The sequence below is a fragment of the Notolabrus celidotus genome, chromosome 15 (genome assembly GCF_009762535.1).
Source record: "Notolabrus celidotus isolate fNotCel1 chromosome 15, fNotCel1.pri, whole genome shotgun sequence".
Taxonomy (NCBI): domain Eukaryota; kingdom Metazoa; phylum Chordata; class Actinopteri; order Labriformes; family Labridae; genus Notolabrus; species Notolabrus celidotus.
In genome coordinates this window covers 34048971-34070777 of record NC_048286.1, presented here as the reverse complement: position 1 = coordinate 34070777, position 21807 = coordinate 34048971, and the positions used below count along the sequence as shown (strand labels likewise).

Sequence of the window (21807 nt, the reverse complement as noted above, 5' to 3'; positions counted from 1 at the left end):
TATAGGTGAGTGTTACAAAAAGCTTCTGACTGTAATTTCACCTGCTGTATCAAACACATATCTGATCAACAATGTGTACGTGCAGATATTTCTGTGTGAGCTACATTTTCAAGAGACAGAAGAAGACTTTTAGTTTAGGAAGAAACTCACAATGATCAAAGAAAACAAATGAAGGAAGGAACTGTTTCTGAAGTCTCTTGATGTGGCTAACAGACTGACATGAACAATACTCATTTTACAGCCCTGGCCTCCATGGTCACTATAAAACCAGAATCAACTGAAGAACATGTTGAAGAGGGGAGAAACATCAACCTGACCTGTTCATATGAAGGTGTTATCAACAACATCCAGTGGTACAGACAAAACCAGGGAACCAGACCAGAGTTCCTGCTCTCCATCACAGAGAGCAGATTAATTCATCCACTTGACTCTGGTTTCTTAGCTGACATTAACAAAGAGGAGAAACGTGTAGATCTGGAGATCTCCTCTGCTGCACTGAGTGACTCTGCTGTGTACTACTGTGCTCTGAGGCCCACAGTGACAGGAAACACCAACACTCTGTACAAAAACCTTTGGAGCAAACACAACACAATACTCCACAACATCCACTAGAGGGCGTCTCTCTCTCTCTCTGGTAAACTTTGACAGAATGTTCTAATAAAGATCAGATTGCTGTTGTTTGATAAGATAAGATAAATTAAGTTCTGACTTTGGTGTTTTTAAAATAATGATATCAACTCTGTCATTTGTGATGTTAAATGTATGTAACTACATAAAGTAATAAGATGTAGTGTTGAATTTAACCAGGTTATTACACGTGTAATAACAGTGTTTCAAACTGAGAGACTGTTCAGAGACAGGTTGATAGGAGCCTCTCCTCCAAACTGTGCTGCTGATCTTTTAACCTCCACCAGAGGGCGTCATCATCCAGAAGGGATGCACTTTGTGAGCACTGAGTTGAACCTCTCTCCAATAATAAGAAGTGCTGCTGAGGACACAGGTACTGTCACAGTGAACACTGAGCTCCAGCTCGTTCCTCCTGTTGATTGAATCCTTGTTGGAGAGATGAAACGTTGGCTGTGGATCATTCTGGCTGCTCTTTTCTTTGGTGAGAGAGAAAACATGACATGTGTGACCTTCTGTTTTAGCTGAAGGGAACACGTTCAGCTTTAAAACCTTCAGTTTGAACTGTTTTACTTTGAACCTGTCTTTGATGTTTCATGGTTCCCTTTCAGAGTTTTTAAATGTCCTCTTTTAAAGTCTTTCTTCTGCCCGGTGTCAGGATGTCTTCATGTCTGCTGTGAAGCACTTTGATTTCCTTGTTGCTGATATGTGCTTTATTAAATAAACTGGCATTGACGTGTTAAACATTAACTGCTTGATTAAGTTTGATGGATCAATAGAAGGAAAATAATTCTGTCAGCATGTCTCTCTGTAAAACTCCTTTTCTTCACTTTATTATTGAGAGTTCAAATCCTGAATATTAAACATGTCTGTGTTTCAGACGGTCTAGTTTGGGGATTCTTTAAACCTTCTGATGTTTCTCCCTGAAAATCTTTGAATTCATCTCTTCATCTGTTTCTGTTCTCGTCTCCTCAGAGTGTAAAGGAGAAGAGAGAGCGACCCAGCCATCAGGAGAGGTCGTTGCTACTGAAGGAGACAACGTCACACTTGAATGTTCATTTGAGACCTCTTATGGGAGTTCAACTTTGTTCTGGTACAAACAAGAAGTTGGTGATTTCCCAAAGTACATGCTGAGATGTTTCTCAGAAAACACAGATTTTGCTCCTGGGACCGACAAAGACAGATTTAATGCTGCAATCAAGGAGAAATCAGTTCCTCTGAAGATCCAGAAGCTTCAGCTGACTGACTCTGCTGTGTACTACTGTGCTCTGAGGCCCACAGTGACAGGAAACACCAACACTCTGTACAAAAACCTTTGGAGCAAACACAACACAATACTCCACAACATCCACTAGAGGGAGACATCATCAAGCAGGTGTTGCTCTTCCTCTGTGTTCAACCATCCTGACAATAAAAAGGCTGCTGTGAAGAGAACAGTGGTTCTCAAAGTGGGGTCCTGGGACCCCTGGGGGTCCTTGAACCATAGCGTGGGGGTCTGTGAAATAATTAGAATACATTTCTAATAAATGATAAATTGTGCTGAGTCATTACAAACAGCAGATCCACCATTGTTCTGATACCATCTGGTGTCTGAAGGGATATGTGAGTCTTGCTCCTGTTAATGTTCTGAAAGTGTTTCAGATCAATTAGTTGAAAAGTCTAAATGCTGTCATGTTGAGTCCACAAGGAATGAAATGACCCTCTGTTTTAAAGGATACAAGTGGGATTTACTGGATTCAGATTGAAGTGTTCTCTGTTTATCACTATGGTACAGGTCTGAAGGATTTACATTGATACCTTTTACAATACAAATAGTTCCAAGAGGAACTAAGAGTGCAAATGGTAGGAAGCATGAGCTTTAGTGATGGGAAGTTCAGCTCTTTACAGAGAGCCGGCTCTTTGAACTCGACTCCCAAAGAAGAGCCGACTCTAGGGTTAGGGTTAGGATAAGGGTTAGGGTTAGGATTAGGATTAGGGTTAGGGTTAGGGTTAGGGTTAGGGTTAGGATTAGGGTTAGGATTAGGGTTTGGATTAGGGTTAGGGTTAGGGTTAGGCTTAGGGTTAGGGTTAGGGTTAGGCTTAGGGTTAGGGTTAGGGTTAGGGTTAGGGTTAGGGTTAGGGTTTGGATTAGGGTTAGGGTTAGGGTTAGGGTTAGGCTTAGGGTTAGGGTTAGGCTTAGGGTTAGGGTTAGGGTTAGGGTTAGGGTTAGGATTAGGGTTAGGGTTAGGGTTAGGATTAGGGTTAGGATTAGGGTTTGGATTAGGGTTAGGGTTAGGGTTAGGCTTAGGGTTAGGGTTAGGCTTAGGGTTAGGGTTAGGGTTAGGGTTAGGGTTAGGATTAGGGTTAGGGTTAGGGTTAGGATTAGGGTTAGGATTAGGGTTTGGATTAGGGTTAGGGTTAGGGTTAGGCTTAGGGTTAGGGTTAGGGTTAGGGTTAGGCTTAGGGTTAGGGTTAGGGTTAGGGTTAGGGTTTGGATTAGGGTTAGGGTTAGGGTTAGGGTTAGGGTTAGGGTTAGGATTAGGGTTAGGGTTAGGGTTAGGATTAGGGTTAGGATTAGGGTTTGGATTAGGGTTAGGGTTAGGGTTAGGCTTAGGGTTAGGGTTAGGCTTAGGGTTAGGGTTAGGGTTAGGGTTAGGGTTAGGGTTTGGATTAGGGTTAGGGTTAGGGTTAGGGTTAGGATTAGGGTTTGGATTAGGGTTAGGGTTAGGGTTAGGCTTAGGGTTAGGGTTAGGGTTAGGATTAGGGTTTGGATTAGGGTTAGGGTTAGGGTTAGGGTTAGGGTTAGGATTAGGGTTAGGGTTAGGGTTAGGATTAGGGTTAGGGTTAGGGTTAGGGTTAGGGTTAGGGTTAGGGTTGGGGTTAGGGTTAGGGTTAGGGTTAGGATTAGGGTTAGGATTAGGGTTAGGGTTAGGGTTAGGGTTAGGGTTAGGATTAGGATTAGGGTTAGGGTTAGGGTTAGGGTTAGGATTAGGGTTAGGGTTAGGGTTAGGGTTAGGGTTAGGGTTGGGATTAGGGTTAGGGTTAGGGTTAGGGTTAGGGTTGGGATTAGGGTTAGGGTTAGGGTTAGGGTTAGGGTTAGGGTTTGGATTAGGGTTAGGGTTAGGGTTAGGGTTAGGGTTAGGGTTAGGGTTTGGATTAGGGTTTGGATTAGGGTTAGGGTTAGGGTTTGAATTAGGGTTAGGGTTAGGGTTAGGGTTAGGGTTAGGGTTAGGATTAGGGTTTGGACTAGGGTTAGGGTTTGGATTAGGATTAGGGTTTGGATTAGGGTTAGGGTTAGGGTTAGGGTTGGGATTAGGGTTAGGGTTAGGGTTAGGATTAGGGTTAGGGTTGGGATTAGGGTTTGGATTAGGGTTAGGGTTAGGGTTAGGGTTAGGGTTTGGATTAGGGTTTGGATTAGGGTTAGGGTTAGGGTTAGGGTTAGGGTTAGGGTTGGGATTAGGGTTAGGGTTAGGGTTAGGGTTAGGGTTAGGGTTAGGGTTTGGGTTTGGTTTTGGATTAGGGTTAGGGTTAGGGTTAGGGTTTGGATTAGGGTTAGGGTTTGGATTAGGATTAGGGTTAGGGTTAGGGTTAGGGTTAGGGTTTGGATTAGGGTTTGGATTAGGGTTAGGGTTAGGGTTTGGATTAGGGTTAGGATTAGGGTTAGGGTTAGGGTTAGGGTTTGGATTAGGGTTAGGGTTTGGATTAGGGTTAGGGTTTGGATTAGGGTTAGGGTTAGGGTTAGGGTTTGGATTAGGGTTAGGGTTTGGATTAGGGTTTGGATTAGGGTTAGGGTTAGGGTTTGGATTAGGGTTTGGATTAGGGTTTGGATTAGGGTTTGGATTAGGGTTAGGGTTAGGGTTTGGGTTAGGGTTAGGGTTAGGGTTAGGGTTTGGGTTAGGGTTAGGGTTTGGATTAGGATTAGGGTTAGGGTTAGGGTGGGTTAGGGTTAGGGTTAGGGTGGGTTAGGGTTAGAACCAGAACCAAAGAGAACCAGAACCAAACTAAACCAGAACCGAACAAGAACCGGACAAAACCAGAACCGGACCGTACCAGAACCGGACCGTACCAGAACCGGACCAGAACCGAACCAGAACAGAGCCAGAAATGAACCAGAACCGGACCGAACCAGAACCGGACTGAACCAGAACCGGACCGTACCAGAACCGGACCAGAACCGAACCAGAACCAAACCAAACCGAACCGAACCAGAACCGAACCAGAACCCTACCAGAACTGAACCAGAACTGAACCAGAACCGAACCAAACCAAACCAGAACCGAACCAGAACTGAACCAGAACCAGAACCGGACCAGATCCAAACCAGAACCGAACCAGAACCGGACCAAACCAGAACCAGACCGTACCAGAACTGGACCAGAACCGAACCAGAACCGAACCAGAAATGAACCAAAACCGGACCGAACCAGAACCGGACCGTACCAGAACCGGACCAGAACCGGACCAGAACCGAACCAGAACCAAACCAAACCGAACCGAACCAGAACCGAACCAGAACCCTACCAGAACTGAACCAGAACTGCACCAGAACTGAACCAGAACCGAACCAAACCAAACCAGAACCGAACCAGAACCGAACCAGAACCGGACCAGATCCAAACCAGAACCGAACCAGAACCGGACCAAACCAGAATCGGGCCAGAACCAATCCAGAACTGAACTCAAGCAAACAGAACCAGAACCAGAACCAAACTGGATCAAACATTACTAATGTCCTCAGCTTTGATGGTCTGATCCGGTTTCTCCTCTCAGTGAGTATTTGCCCGGTCTTTGAGAAGAACCCTAACCCTAACCCTCTCTGAAGGAACAGATGAAGCCACGATACACAGCCTCCCCTCCATCACCTGGATCCTATATCCTCACACGTGATTGGCCGCATGGCCGCCATGCTGACCAATCAAAACAAAGTTCTGCTGTGAGCAGAGCTGGGGCTGAGCACTGAGAGAGCTAAGCAGGGACAGGAACTAACTGGGAGCCGGCTCTCTCTGGATGTGAGCCGGCTCTTCTGATCCACTATAAAGCATGGACTCTCAGAGCCGCAGCTTCTGATCAGGACACATCACTAATGTGTTTAATCTGGGTTACAATCATGAGGGGGTCCTTGGACAGTTTCCTCACCTGTAAGGGGTCCCTGGCTCCAAAAGGTTTGAGACCCCCTGGTCTAGAGTCTTCTCCCTCATGAGACATTTGTGATGAAGAGCTTCAGAAATGAATAGTTTGAACATATGAGTCTCCTCCTCCTGACTGCAGAGGAGCTTCATGACAGAGACCTGTGTGATTGAAGCTGTGATCATCAGACCAAACACAGCTCACCAAAGTGACTCCTACTGATCCTTCAGTTCCAGCATTTCTCTCTGCTAACATGGACAAACTTGCTGCTGCTGCTGCTGTGTTCATGGTTTCAGTCATTTTCAGTATGTGTGAATGTTTGATAAGAAAGATATCTAACTTTGAAAAGAACTCTACTGATGACATTTTGTATGTTAAAGTTAAGATAAGTTATGCTTTATGAAAAGAGTTCATTTCAGTAACATCTGATGAAGATTCAATTGATGCACTGCCTTGTGTCTCCAGGTGTGAGCTGTGAAGATCTCACTGCAGAGAGGAAAGAAGAGTCCGCTTTAGAGAACAGCTCTGTTACTCTGTCCTTCAGATACTCCAGAGCTGCTGCTCTCAGTGATTATTTCTTCTGGTATAGACAAGATCCAGGAGAACCACCACAGTTCCTCATCTCTCACACATCAGCTGGGATAATATCAGATCCAGTTCCTGGACTGTCTGCTGCAATGAGTGACAAAAACCATCGTGTGGATCTCCAGATCTCCTCTGCTGCACTGAGTGACTCTGCTGTGTACTACTGTGCTGTGAGGCCCACAGTGACAGGAAACACCAACACTCTGTACAAAAACACAACGTGTCTCTCTGACATGCTGGTGGAACATTGTCTTCATGTGCTTTAACCTCCACTAGAGGGCCAAATGATCAAGTAGTTGCTCCACTTCTCCAGCACCTGCCTTCAAATAACTGCTGCTGAGAAGAGAGTTCTAGTCACTCTGGATTAAAGAGCTTCAGCTAGTTCCTCCTGTTGATTGAATCCTTGTTGTAGAGATGGAGCGTTGGCTGTGGATCATTCTGGCTGCTCTTTTCTTTGCTCAGTCACAAAGTACAAGATGATTTGATTCCTTTTTGCATGTTGCTGTGTTTTTTACAAACTGATTACTTCTTCAAACTAGTTTTTCTTTTGATACATTTTGAATTGAACTCTTCTTTTTATGTTCTCTTCTTCTCCAGAGTGTAAAGGAGAAGACAGAGTCATTCAGACAGCAGGAGATGTCACTGCTTTGGAAGGAGATCCAGTCACACTTGAATGTTCATTTGAGACCTCTTTTGGGAGTCCAACTTTGTTCTGGTACAAACAAGAAGTTGGTGATTTCCCAAAGTACATGCTGAAACTTTATGCAGATACAACAGAATTTGCTCCTGGGACCGACAAAGACAGATTTAATGCTGCAATCAAGGAGAAATCAGTTCCTCTGAAGATCCAGAAGCTTCAGCTGACTGACTCTGCTGTGTACTACTGTGCTCTGAGGCCCACAGTGACAGGAAACACCAACACTCTGTACAAAAACCTTTGGAGCAAACACAACACAATACTCCACAACATCCACTAGAGGGAGACACACCCCTGAAAAGAAAACCTCCAATGATTGGTGTGATGGGATCTTGGTAGCGTTCTGGATCTATTCATGTTCAGATCTGAGTGTCTCCTGGTGTAAGATTATGCTGAGGCCTGCTAGGTCCATCTTCAGGTCCCAGGCCTCTTTAGGAGCAGAGTATCCTCTCTCCTAGGAGTTGTAGAGTCTCTCAGAGTCAGAAGACAGAGCTGGGTGATAAGAGAAAGCTGCCATAACAGTCAAGGTCCTCTTCCTAAATCCTGATCACACACCTATGATAGTGATGCTCGGGGACTTGACCCACTTCAAGCTCCCCTCCCAAAGTTTAAAGGGTTTGGTGAGCCTAGCCACTACAGCTGCCAAGAAATGCATCACGTCTCAGTGGAATCATGTCCACCCTCCAAACATTATTCAATGGATTAATGAGGTCAGTTCATGTGCTCCTTTGGAGAAAACAACCTGCTCCATCAGAGGTAGCCCACAGCTGTTTCACAAGACCTGGGACCCCTGGGTGGCATTTAGAGAGTCCGGTCAACACAATATTTACCTTATAGATACTTCATCTGTATTCAGACGTCAGCAACCTGTAGATGTGTGAGTAAGGTGTAAGGGGAAGATCTACACTGGCTCCTTTTAAAATCTAGAACAGAATTTAAAATCCTTCTTTTAACCTACAAAGATCTTAAAAATCAGCCCCCCTCATATCTTAAAGACCTCATAGTGACCCCTCTAGACCACTACGCTCCCAACATGCAGGCCTGCTCATCGTACCTGAAGTCTCTAAAAGTAGTATGGGAGGTAGAGCCTTCAGTTCTCAGGCCCCTCTCCTTTGGAATCATCTACCAGTCAGGGTCCGGGAGGCAGACACCCTCTCTACTTTTAAGAGTAGGCTTCAAACTTTCCTTTTTGATAAAGCTTATAGTTAGAGCTGGATCAGGCTTGGACCAGGTCTTAGTTCTGCTGCTATAGGCTTAGACTGACACACTGGGATCCTATCCCACCCCTTCCCTGTATGTGTATGTGCATGTTACATTGTAAATGTAGGTGCAGCTCTTCCTGTCATGGCATGGTTTTGTTCTATGTTTTGTTCTACTCTGTTGTGTTTTGGTCACTGTTTGTCTGAATAAGAATGAAGAACAATGAATAAACTGAATGGTCTAAAAAGTCAATCCTGATCATATCTGTTGGTGAGACTCAGAGTCTCCAAGCTAGAACACCGCCGCCTCTACAAACTCTGATGATAACCATAGTCTAGGTCTGAGTATCTCACTGTAGCTTCATCTGAGGGGAGAAATACCAGACCAGAGGGATGCTCTGAAAGAACGGACTTTGCATTGCTCTGCACTCTCCTGCCTGTGTGCTGTTAATGTCATTTCTCCTCTGCAGAGCTCGACACGAACTATCAGAACGTAAGCCATCAGAGTCTCCTGAGTCTTCATTGTATGAGAGTCAAGTTAATAATCCAAGAATCCACCACAAGCAGGATGATGTGTTTAGTGTAGAGCTGTTAGTTGATGGAATAACTCAGGGCTGAGAATGAGACCTGTCACTGTGATCAGGCTCCTCCTCCTAATCCTCCAACTTAGTGTTGATGTAGACTCAACAGAGAGATCACAGCCTTCTTTAGACTTGCTGTAGCTCAGAGTTATTAACACTGCAGATATGATGCCTCTGTTTATCTCAGTGTTGCTGGCTGCTGTGTGTCTTGGTATGAACTCTAACTCTGTTTATTTGATATCATTCCAGCACTGACATCAATCTTTAACACTGATCTAATATTACTTGTTGCTGTTTAACAGAATGCAGAGGACAAAAAGACAACGTGCTGCAACCAGAAGGAGATGTGACTGCTCCTGAAGGAGAGACAGTCACACTTAGATGTCAATATACCAGCAGTTCAACAAATAATTATCTCTACTGGTACAAACAGGAGGGAAACAACAGCCCCACATTCATCCTGAGTCGCGTCAGAGGAGATGAAGGAAACACACCAGATGAGTTTAAGAAGAGATTTTCCTCCACACTGAATTCCTCGTCCTACTCAGGATCAGTTCCTCTGAAGATCCAGAAGCTTCAGCTGAGTGACTCTGCTGTGTACTACTGTGCTCTGAGGCCCACAGTGACAGGAAACACCAACACTCTGTACAAAAACACAACGTGTCTCTCTGACATGCTGGTGGAACATTGTCTTCATGTGCTTTAACCTCCACTAGAGGGCCAAATGATCAAGTAGTTGCTCCACTTCTCCAGCACCTGCCTTCAAATAACTGCTGCTGAGAAGAGAGTTCTAGTCACTCTGGATTAAAGAGCTTCAGCTAGTTCCTCCTGTTGATTGAATCCTTGTTGTAGAGATGGAGCGTTGGCTGTGGATCATTCTGGCTGCTCTTTTCTTTGCTCAGTCACAAAGTACAAGATGATTTGATTCCTTTTTGCATGTTGCTGTGTTTTTTACAAACTGATTACTTCTTCAAACTAGTTTTTCTTTTGATACATTTTGAATTGAACTCTTCTTTTTATGTTCTCTTCTTCTCCAGAGTGTAAAGGAGAAGACAGAGTCATTCAGACAGCAGGAGATGTCACTGCTTTGGAAGGAGATCCAGTCACACTTGAATGTTCATTTGAGACCTCTTTTGGGAGTCCAACTTTGTTCTGGTACAAACAAGAAGTTGGTGATTTCCCAAAGTACATGCTGAAACTTTATGCAGATACAACAGAATTTGCTCCTGAGTTCGACAAAGACAGATTTAATGCTGCAATCAAGGAGAAATCAGTTCCTCTGAAGATCCAGAAGCTTCAGCTGACTGACTCTGCTGTGTACTACTGTGCTCTGAGGCCCACAGTGACAGGAAACACCAACACTCTGTACAAAAACCTTTGGAGCAAACACAACACAATACTCCACAACATCCACTAGAGGGCGTCTCTCCCTCTCCAACTTAAATTGAGTGTGGTGATGGAGACTAAATCATGAGTGTATTTTTCTGTCGATGTAAAAAGGGAAATGAAGAATGGTTCAAACACAGAGCTACAGAAGGTTTTGTTGTGTATTGAAAAAGCAGTTTTTCAACAATTGAACAATGATCTAATGATAGCAAACACAACACAATACTCCACAACATCCACTAGAGGGAGACATCATCAAGCAGGTGTTGCTCTTCCTCTGTGTTCAACCATCCTGACAATAAAAAGGCTGCTGTGAAGAGAACAGTTGTCACTCTGAATGATGAACATCAGCCTGTTCCTCCTGTAGATTCAAACCTGGTAGAGATGGGGCGTTGGCCGTGGATTATTCTGAGCGCTCTTTTATTTGGTGAGATAGAAAGATTTCTAAACATTGATGTAAACTGGGGTTCAGAGCACAAATCTCTGAACAGCTGAGATGGTTCACAGCAACACTGTACATTTGACAGTTTGCACTGATTAACAGTGTTAGTATAACTGCTTCATTTCCTCTACTTTACAGGGTTTATAACTGCAGACACAATCTCTCCTGTCAGAGAAGAAGTCAGAGGAACAGAAGGACAACCTGTGAAACTCTCATGTAACTATCAGACAGGAGATGAAGGTGTTTCACTCCACTGGTACAGACATCAGTCTGACCTTCAGGCACCTCAGTTTATACTCTGGAAAGGAGCGAGATCATATAGCAGTTCCAAATATATTCCAGACACACGATATGAATCTGCAACAACAAGAAGCTCAACTGAACTGACCATAAAGAAGCTAACCCTGGCAGACACAGCTCTCTACTACTGTGCTTTAGACACACAGTGATACAAAGTGTAGAAGAGGCTGTACAAAAACCTGAACACAGATATCTGACTGCTCTTCAAAGAGGAGGGAAGTGGTATTCAAACCACAGCTTCATATCAGAAGGATTGTGTTTTATCAGAGTCACTGTGGTTCCAGCTGCTCATCACACACTGAGTAGAGAACGTAAAGAAAGACAGAGTGTCAGCTCTCATCTTCACTTTCTCTCCCTGGCAGCTAAGAGTCAGTTAGAGGAATGCTGAGGTACATGCATTTATTTCTAGCAGGTTAGATTACTGCAACGGTCTGTTCACAGGACTCTCAAAACAAGTCGTTCAGCAACTTCAGCGTATTCAAAATGCTGCTGCACGAGTCCCCAGAGGAAAAGACATTTAGAGAGATCTCAAAGTGTTTCATTTCTGTCTCCTAGACAACAAGGAGATCTGTTTGAAAGCACAATGAGACGATAGCTTATGTCTCCTGTTTCTCATTCTTGCCTCCAGAAAGAAGTTGTAAAAAGTCTCAGCTTAGTCTCCCTTTAGTTCCAAAGGAGATCTGGTTCCATTCCCGGCCGGTCGACCATCTCCTGCATGTCTTCCCCCGCTCTCTGCTCCACACATGTCCTGTCTCTCTTCAGCTGTCCCATACGGTGAAGGCAAAAAGGCCAAAAATCTAACTTTGTAAATAATAATAAGTGAGTAATAATCCGTCTTTTCTATGAACAGATTAATGGTGACTCTAATGCTGAAGTCAGCTGTCTTTGAAAAGGCCAATAATAAGAGTAAATGTCAAACACAGATGGAAGCAGAGACAGAAAAGATGGAGGCTGAAGCCAGAAATAAACACACTGACCCAAATAAAAGACATTCATGCTGAACAAGCATCATCCTGCCAGCCAATCACCTGACTTCTTCCATCATTAGAAGAAGAAGCATCACAGCAGGGTACACTCTGTATCTGAGGAGGAGGTGAAGGGAGGAGACACACTCTGAGTGAGCTTCAGAACATTCACAGTGTTGGTTCTAACAGTCAGCTCACATCTCTGAGATGGAGTCAGTGCACTTCAGTCTGCTCTCCAGAGTGTTTCTGATCCTACTAACAGGTAGGTGAGACTACTAATCCTACACAGATCAATCCTTCACTTTAACAGGACAACCCTTTAAAGCAGGAAATCACAGAGAGTTCATTTCTTCCTCCAGGTGTGAGCTGTGAAGATCTCACTGCAGAGAGGAAAGAAGAGTCCGCTTTAGAGAACAGCTCTGTTACTCTGTCCTTCAGATACTCCAGAGCTGCTGCTGGAGATTATTTCTACTGGTATAGACAAGATCCAGGAGAACCACCACAGTTCCTCATCTCTCACACAGGGACAGGAACACCATTATCAGGTCCAGTTCTTGGACTGTCTTTTACAGTAAGTGGGGATCGTGTGGATCTCCAGATCTCCTCTGCTGCACTGAGTGACTCTGCTGTGTACTACTGTGCTGTGAGGCCCACAGTGACAGGAAACACCAACACTCTGTACAAAAACACAACGTGTCTCTCTGACATGCTGCTAACAGCTTCTGCTTGTGTTGATACTTTTACCTCCACCAGAGGGAGACATCATCAAGTAGTTCATACTCCACATCAACACTGAGTTCATCCATTGGCTCATTCTGAACTGCTGCTGAGAAGAGAAGTACTGTCACACTGACAGACTGACAAACTTCAGCTAGTTCCTCCTGTTGATTGAATCCTTGTTGTAGAGATGGAGCGTTGGCTGTGGATCATTCTGGCTGCTCTTTTCTTTGGTAAGATAACTCCACATGTTTCCTCCCAGAACACTTGACCTTTCTACAGAGCTACACATTTACTGATTTGATTGAAGTGACCTGGACAAAAAGCAGAAAAGGATATTTCTTCAGTATTTCTCACTTTGCAAACGTCACTAGTATTAACCTCCATGAGTCAGTTGTTACCATAGCTATTCCATCATGCTATTCTTTGTGTCTGTGTACCTCTAGGGTCAGCTAATTCTTCAAACCTTCTGTTTGTTCTCCTTCAGTCAACTGTTTTTATTATTCATCTCTTCCTCTGCATGCTCTGTTCCTCTTCAGGGTGTAAAGGAGAAGACACAGTGACCCAGCCAGCAGAGGATGTTGTTGCTTCTGAAGGAGATCCAGTCACACTTAGATGTTCATTTGAGACCACTGTTACATACCCCAGTTTGTTCTGGTACAAACAAGAAGTTGGTGATTTCCCAAAGTACATGCTGAAACTTTACGCAGGTACAACAGAATTTGCTCCTGGGACCGACAAAGACAGATTTAATGCTGCAATCAAGGAGAAATCAGTTCCTCTGAAGATCCAGAAGCTTCAGCTGACTGACTCTGCTGTGTACTACTGTGCTCTGAGGCCCACAGTGACAGGAAACACCAACACTCTGTACAAAAACCTTTGGAGCAAACACAACACAATACTCCACAACATCCACTAGAGGGCGTCTCTCCCTCTCCAACTTAAATTGAGTGTGGTGATGGAGACTAAATCATGAGTGTATTTTTCTGTCGATGTAAAAAGGGAAATGAAGAATGGTTCAAACACAGAGCTACAGAAGGTTTTGTTGTGTATTGAAAAAGCAGTTTTTCAACAATTGAACAATGATCTAATGATAAATGACTGTTCTGATGTCTTCCAATCAGGATTCCCATCACAGCACAGAGACCGCTCTTGTCAAGGTCCTCAATGATATTCATTTAAACACAGACAATGGCAGAATTTCAGTTTTGGTATGACTTGATCTCAGTGCTGCTTTTGATACGGTTGACCACAAGATACTACTGGACAGACTTGAACACTGGGTGGGACTCTCTGGTGCAGTACTAAATTGGTTTAAGTCCTATTTAAATGAGCGGGACTATTTTGTGTCTAAAGGTAATCACACATCTGAGTGGATGAAAATGGTGTGTGGAGTACCTCAGGGATCCATTCTGGGGCCTCTGCTGATCAACATCTCCATGCTCCCCTTAGGTCAGATAATAAGAAACAACCAAATAAAATACCACAGCTATGCAGATGACACACACATTTACATCACCATATCACCAGGGGATTATAGTCCCATACAAACACTGAGGAAATGCATTGAACAAATCAAGGACTGGACCAGACAGAACTTTCTTCAGTTCAACAAAGAAGAAACTGAAATGATTGTTTTTGGAGGAAGAAAGGTTAAAGGTTACTGCTCAGCTCCAATCTGCACAGATGAAATGTTCAAACCAAGCCAGAAACCTTGGTGTAGTCTTAGACTCAGACCTTCATTTCAGCAGCCACATGAAGACCATTACAAAGTCCGCCTACTATCACCTTCAGAATATATCAAGGGTTAAAGGACTCATGTCTCAGCAGGATGCAGAAAAACTCCTCCATGTGTTTCTCTTTAGCAGACTAGACTACTGTAACGGGGTCTTTACAGGACTCCCTAAAGAGTCCATCAGAGGACTGCAGCTCATACAGAATGCTGCTGCTCCAGTCCTAACAAGGACCAACAAAGTAGACCACATCACTCCAGTTCTTAGATCTCTACACTGGCTTCCTGTCTGTCAGAGAATAGACTTTAAAATCCTGCTGATGGTTTATAAAGACCTGAATGGGTTAGGCTGATCTGCTGCTACTGTATGAACCACCTGGACCTCTGAGGTCCTCAGGTCCTGGTCTGCTTTCAGTCCCTAGAGTCAGAAGGAAACATGGTGAAGCAGCGTTTAGTCATTCTGCTCCACATATCTGGAACACACTCCCTGAAAGCTGCAGGTCTGCTCCAACTCTCACCTCTTTAAATCAAAGACTAAGACCTTTTGATTTCCCACTGCCTTCCTATCTTAGCTCATTATTGATTTATTGTATTGTTTGAAATATATTTCTAATGTTCCTTTTCTTTTCTGTTTTATTATATTTGTCATTTTAATTCTGTTCTTTAATGCCTGTCTGAATGTTTCCAATGCTGTTAATGTTTGAATGTAAAGCACATTGAGTTGCCCTCAGGTATGAAATGTTCTATAGAAATAAAGCTGCCTTGCCTTGCCTTGCCTAAAATGTTGTCCTTACTTCAGCATCAAAGTAAGGGTCTCAGGAAATCAGGTCCTTCTCATTCTGTGATGTAGAGCTGAAGACTTTCTTTCAGCTCATTTCATGTTCATCCACAGACTTTATATCATTGAGGATCAAATCAAAAGACTTCAGATGCACAGCTACAGTCTGTCTTGTGTTTGTAAAACAAAGAAGAGGAGTTGGACTCTAAATCATTGCAGCTATCTCTCTGACACTGAGTGTAAGTGAAGGAGTGAGAATCACAGATCTAAGAGCAGACAGACTGATCCAAGGAGGAGCTAAGCTGTTACTGAACTATAGCAGAGAGAGGAACTTCAACATCAGCAGACAGCAAGACTAAAAACACAAACACTGAGTCAACATGCAGACGTTACACACTTGTGTTGTTTCACTGCTTTATCTCTCTATTCTATCAGGTATGTTGGATTAATCAGCATGACCATAATATCATCTGCTGAACCATCAATCTTTGACTTTCAAAAGTAATAATATAATGATGTTTCTTCCTCCAGGTGTGAGCTGTGAAGATCTCACTGCAGAGAGGAAAGAAGAGTCCGCTTTAGAGAACAGCTCTGTTACTCTGTCCTTCAGATACTCCAGAGCTGCTGCTGGAGATGATTATTTCTTCTGGTATAGACAAGATCCAGGAGAACCACCACAGTTCCTCATCTCTCACACATCAGCTGGGATAATATCAGATCCAGATCCTAGACTGTCTGCTGCAATGAGTGACAAAAACCATCGTGTGGATCTCCAGATCTCCTCTGCTGCACTGAGTGACTCTGCTGTGTACTACTGTGCTGTGAGGCCCACAGTGACAGGAAACACCAACACTCTGTACAAAAACCTTTGGAGCAAAGGAACCAGACCTCCAGGAGGTCCACTAGAGGGCGTGGTACACTGTCAAACATCAGTGATTCACTCTCCAATGAATCAATCTTTCTGAGATGAAGTTTCTGAAATCAAACCAACTAGAGGTGTTTCTTTGGAAGGCAGACCATCTCTTTAAAAGTTCTTCTCTGGCCCCGCCCACTGCTGTGGAACTCAACCAATGAGAATCCCTCTCTCTCCAGATCAGAAAGGAGAAACTGAGAGCTCAGTCAGCTCAGCGTTGAGGAGAAGAGCTGAGCAGCAAAGAGGCTTCTTTGTGTTTTCATTCTATAACAGTAGAAGAACATTACTCTCCTGCTGTCTGTTTCAACTCCTCCAAAGACATGTGGCTTTACCTCTTTTTACTTTCCTCTACTTTCATAGGTAAGTGTTAGAACACACATCAAACTTTCACTGCTGGAACCAGATATTTGGTCAACATTTCATAAGAACAGGTTGAACTGGGTAAGGTGACGTTTTCAGTGACTGAGAGAGACGTTTGCTCTTTGAACACTCTCACAATGTTCCAGGATAACAGATCAAGTAAAGGACTGTTTTTCACTCTCTTGGTGTCACAATCTCTGGGAGACCAACTGACATGAATAATACTCATTTTACAGCCCTGGCCTCCATGAGCATCATAACACCAAACAGGACTGAAGAACATGTTGAAGAGGGGAGAAACATCAAACTGACCTGTTCATATGAAGGTGCTATTTACAACATCCAGTGGTACAGACAAAACCAGGGAACCAGACCAGAGTTCCTGCTCTCCATCAGAGAGGACAGATCCATTCATCCACCTGACTCTGGTTTCTTAGCTGACATTAACAAAGAGGAGAAACGTGTAGATCTGGAGATCTCCTCTGCTGCACTGACTGACTCTGCTGTGTACTACTGTGCTCTGAGGCCCACAGTGACAGGAAACACCAACACTCTGTACAAAAACCTTTGGAGCAAACACAACACAATACTCCACAACATCCACTAGAGGGAGACATCATCAAGCAGGTGTTGCTCTTCCTCTGTGTTCAACCATCCTGACAATAAAAAGGCTGCTGTGAAGAGAACAGTTGTCACTCTGAATGATGAACATCAGCCTGTTCCTCCTGTAGATTCAAACCTGGTAGAGATGGGGCGTTGGCCGTGGATTATTCTGAGCGCTCTTTTATTTGGTGAGATAGAAAGATTTCTAAACATTGATGTAAACTGGGGTTCAGAGCACAAATCTCTGAACAGCTGAGATGGTTCACAGCAACACTGTACATTTGACAGTTTGCACTGATTAACAGTGTTAGTATAACTGCTTCATTTCCTCTACTTTACAGGGTTTATAACTGCAGACACAATCTCTCCTGTCAGAGAAGAAGTCAGAGGAACAGAAGGACAACCTGTGAAACTCTCATGTAACTATCAGACAGGAGATGATTATGTTTACCTCTACTGGTACAGACATCAGTCTGACCTTCAGGCACCTCAATCAATCAATCAATCAATCTTTATTTGTATAGCGCCAAATCACAACAAACGTTATCTCAAGACGCTTTTACAAACATAGGAGGTCTAGACCACACTATGTCAAATTATGAACAGAGACCCAACACCAAGACAGGGTAAGACTCAGTCTGACCCCACCTTAATCCACCATGAGCATTGCACATCGCAGTATTTAGCTAGTTACAGTGGTGAGGAAAAACTTCCTTTTAACAGGCAGAACCAGACTCATGTTAGACAGCCATCATGCCTCGACTGAGTTGGGTCTGGAAAGACAGATAGAGGGGAGTAAGAGAGAGAGGTGATAGTGATGAGACGAGTCGTAGAAGCTGTTGCCGCTGGAGTCCAGCACGTCCGTATCAGCTGGAGTCCAGATCGTCCACAGCAGGAGGACGTCAACGGCAGCTCAGAGGAATCTACGAGACAATGGAGCTCAGGGACTCCAGAAAGGTCTATGGTTAGTAACTTTAATGGGACAGGCAGAGTTAAAGTAAGTGATGAAGGGGTTGGGGGGAAGAAGGTGAGCTAGGATCCCAGTGTGTCAGTGTGCCAGTTCCCCCGGCAGTCTAGGCCTATAGCAGCATGACAAAAGCTGGTCCAAGCCTGATCCAGCTCTAACTATAAGCTTTATCAAAAAGGAAAGTTTTAAGTCTACTCTTAAAAGTGGAGAGGGTGTCTGCCTCCCGGACCCTGACTGGTAGATGATTCCAAAGGAGAGGGGCCTGATAACTGAAGGTTCTACCTCCCATACTACTTTTAGAGATTTTAGGTACAACTAGCAAGCCTGCATGTTGGGAGCGTAGAGTTCTAGAGGGGTAATAGGGCACTATGAGCTCTTTAAGATACGAGGGTGCCTGATTTTTAAGGGCTTTGTAGGTTAAAAGAAGGATTTTAAATTCTATTCTACATTTTATTGGGAGCCAGTGTAGAGAAGCTAACACTGGAGAGATGTGCTCTCTCTTCCTAGTTTTAGTCAATACTCGAGCTGCAGCGTTTTGAACTAGCTGAAGAATCTTTAGAGACTTATTGGGGCAGCCTGATAAGAGGGAGTTACAGTAATCTAACCTGGAGGTAACAAATGCATGGACTAGTTTTTCTGCGTCGCTCTGAGATAGGAAGTTTCTAATTTTAGAAATATTGCGCAAGTGAAAACAGGCTGACCTTGAGATTTGCTGAATTTGGGACTTGAAGGATAAATCTTGATCAAATAGGACTCCTAGATTCCTAGCCGAGGTGCTGGATGCCAGACTAATGCCGTCTAAGGTACTTATATTATTAGAAAAAGTCTCTCTGAGGTGTTTGGGGCCAATAACAATCACTTCAGTTTTTCCTGAGTTTAGCAGTAAGAAATTTCTGGTCATCCAGGTCTTTATGTCTTTTAGACAAGCTCCTAATTTAGATAACTGATTGGTTTCTTCTGGCTTCACTGATAAATAGAGCTGAGTGTCATCAGCATAACAATGAAAATTAATAGAGTGCTTCCTCAGTTTATACTCTGGAAAAGAGCGGGATCATGGAGTGGTGAATATATTCCAGACACACGATATGAATCTGCAACAACAAGAAGCTCAACTGAACTGACCATAAAGAAGCTAACCCTGGCAGACACAGCTCTCTACTACTGTGCTTTAGACACACAGTGATACAAAGTGTAGAAGAGGCTGTACAAAAACCTGAACACAGATATCTGACTGCTCTTCAAAGAGGAGGGAAGTGGTATTCAAACCACAGCTTCATATCAGAAGGATTGTGTTTTATCAGAGTCACTGTGGTTCCAGCTGCTCATCACACACTGAGTAGAGAACGTAAAGAAAGACAGAGTGTCAGCTCTCATCTTCACTTTCTCTCCCTGGCAGCTAAGAGTCAGTTAGAGGAATGCTGAGGTACATGCATTTATTTCTAGCAGGTTAGATTACTGCAACGGTCTGTTCACAGGACTCTCAAAACAAGTCGTTCAGCAACTTCAGCGTATTCAAAATGCTGCTGCACGAGTCCCCAGAGGAAAAGACATTTAGAGAGATCTCAAAGTGTTTCATTTCTGTCTCCTAGACAACAAGGATCAGAATCAGCTTTATTCGCCAAGTATGCTTGAACACACAAGGAATTTGACTTCAGTAAACTGTGCTCTCTTTGTACAAGGCAGAATAAGAATAAGAATAAGAACTACAATAAAAAATAAAATAAAATATAATAACAATAACCTTAGCTATAAATACAAAGAAACAACAAATAGCTTGACTAATATGTACAGGCTAGAATAATATGATAAAGTGCAGTGGTGAGTTGCAGAGGTAGTTTTACATTATAAAATAGTAGTTAAATAATACAAAAAATAGAAATATGGAATTCTGCTTGAGAATTGTTGCATTGTATATCTACATGTATATTTACAGAGAGTATTTATCTGACAGGTCTGACACTGTTATGGTTTAGTGTTCATCAGAGTGACAGCCTGGGGGAAGAAACTGTTCTTATGGCGGGTTGTTTTGGCGCACAGTGATCTGTAGCGCCTGCCGGAGGGGAGGAGTTTAAAGAATTTGTGTCCAGGGTGTGAGGGGTCAGCGGTGATGCTACCTGCCCGTTTCCTGGCCCAGGACCGGTACAAGTCCTGGATCGGGGGCAGGTCGACACCGATGATTTTCTCTGCAGTCCTTATAGTCCGCTGCAGTCTGTGTTTGTCTAGTTTGGTTGCAGAGCCAAACCAGACAGTGATGGAGGTACACAGAACAGACTGGATGATGGAGGTGTAGAACATGATCAGCAGCTCCTGGGGCAGGTTGAACTTCCTGAGCTGACGCAGGAAGTACATCCTCTGCTGGGCCTTTTTCCTGATTGTGTCTATGTGGGAGGTCCACCTCAGGTACCGGGAAATAGTGGATCCCAGGAACCTGAAAGAGTCCACAGTAGACACAGTGCTGTTCAGGATGGTGAGGGGGGGGAGTGGGGGGGGGCTTCTCCTGAAGTCCACTGTCATCTCTACCGTCTTGAGCGGGTTCAGCTCCAGATGGTTCTGACTACACCAGAGGGCCAGCTGTTCCACCTCCTGTCTGTAAGCAGACTCGTCTCCGTCCTGGATGAGACCGATGACGGTGGTGTCGTCTGCAAACTTCAGGAGTTTCACCGAAGGGTCTCCTGAGGTGCAGTCATTGGTGTAGAGGGAGAAGAGCAGTGGGGAGAGAACACATCCCTGTGGGGCGCCAGTGCTGATGGTCCGGGTGCTGGATTTGATGCTCCCCAGCCTCACCTGCTGTCTCCTGTCCGTCAGGAAGTTGGTGATCCACTGACAGATGGAGGCCGGCACTGTGAGCTGGGTGAGTTTCTGGTGCAGGATGTCTGGTATGATGGTGTTGAACGCTGAGCTGAAGTCCACAAACAGGATCCTAGCGTAGGTCCTGGGGGAGTCCAGGTGATGCAGGATGTAGTTAAGACCCATGTTGACTGCATCCTCCACCGACCTGTTTGCCCGATAGGCAAACTGCAGGGGGTCCAGCAGGGGGCCTGTGATGTCTTTCAGGTGGCTCAACACTAGTCTCTCGAAGGACTTCATGACCACAGACGTCAGGGCGACAGGCCTGTAGTCATTGAGTCCTGTGATGGTGGGTTTCTTTGGGACTGGGATGATGGTGGAGCTTTTGAAGCATGAGGGCACTTCACACAGCTCCAGCGATGTGTTGAAGATCTTTGTGAAGATGGGGGCCAGCTGCTCAGCACAGACTCTCAGGCAGGAGGGGGACACGCCGTCTGGTCCTGGAGCCTTCTTGGTCTTTTGTCTCTGGAAGAGCTGGATTACCTCATCTTCACAGATCGTCAGCGCAGGTGGGGGGTCAGAGGGGGGTGGGGAGGGGCTTGTGGGGGGGCCAGGTAAATCAGAGTGTTCGGGTGTGGGGTGTGAAAACCTGCAGTAGAAGCTGTTCAGGTCGTCAGCTAGTCTTTTGTTACCTTCAGGGTGGGGGGAGGGTCTCCTGTAGCTTGTAACTTCACGCAGGCCTCTCCAAACTTCTGAGGGGTCGTTGGCAGAGAAGCTCTGTTTTAACTTCTCAGTGTAGCTCCTCTTAGCTACCTTGATCCCCCTCGTCAGTTTGTTTCTGGCCTGCTTGAACAGGTCCCGGTCCCCACTCCTGTAGGCCTCTTCTTTGGCCTGACGCAGCTTCCTCAGTTGAGGTGTGAACCAGGGCTTGTTGTTGTTGTATGTGCGGAAGGTCCTGGTCTGCACACACATGTCCTCACAGAAGTTGATGTATGAAGTCACAGTGTCAGTGAGTTCATTGAGGTTTCCTGATGCAGCTTCAAAAACACTCCAATCAGTGCAATC

General features: G+C 44.5%; 6 gene segments (V, D, J or C); all 6 read left to right on the top strand.

The window, feature by feature from the left end:
* The first annotated feature begins 802 nt into the window (after positions 1-802).
* Positions 803-2111, top strand: LOC117827249. The segment is given in 2 exon segments: positions 803-1108; positions 1600-2111. Coding segments are annotated over 2 exon segments (423 nt in total).
* A 4450-nt stretch (positions 2112-6561) lies between these two features.
* On the top strand, positions 6562-7292 carry LOC117827248. The segment is given in 2 exon segments: positions 6562-6784; positions 6913-7292. Coding segments are annotated over 2 exon segments (435 nt in total).
* Positions 7293-9483: 2191 nt separating this feature from the next.
* Positions 9484-10318, top strand: LOC117826969. The segment is given in 2 exon segments: positions 9484-9701; positions 9830-10318. Coding segments are annotated over 2 exon segments (435 nt in total).
* Positions 10319-11854: 1536 nt separating this feature from the next.
* LOC117827090 lies at positions 11855-17466 on the top strand. The segment is given in 4 exon segments: positions 11855-12147; positions 12245-12460; positions 16838-17176; positions 17330-17466. Coding segments are annotated over 3 exon segments (426 nt in total).
* Positions 12677-13655, top strand: LOC117827087. The segment is given in 2 exon segments: positions 12677-12835; positions 13142-13655. Coding segments are annotated over 2 exon segments (423 nt in total).
* Positions 15467-16349, top strand: LOC117827082. The segment is given in 2 exon segments: positions 15467-15547; positions 15644-16349. Coding segments are annotated over 2 exon segments (489 nt in total).
* Positions 17467-21807: the final 4341 nt, after the last annotated feature.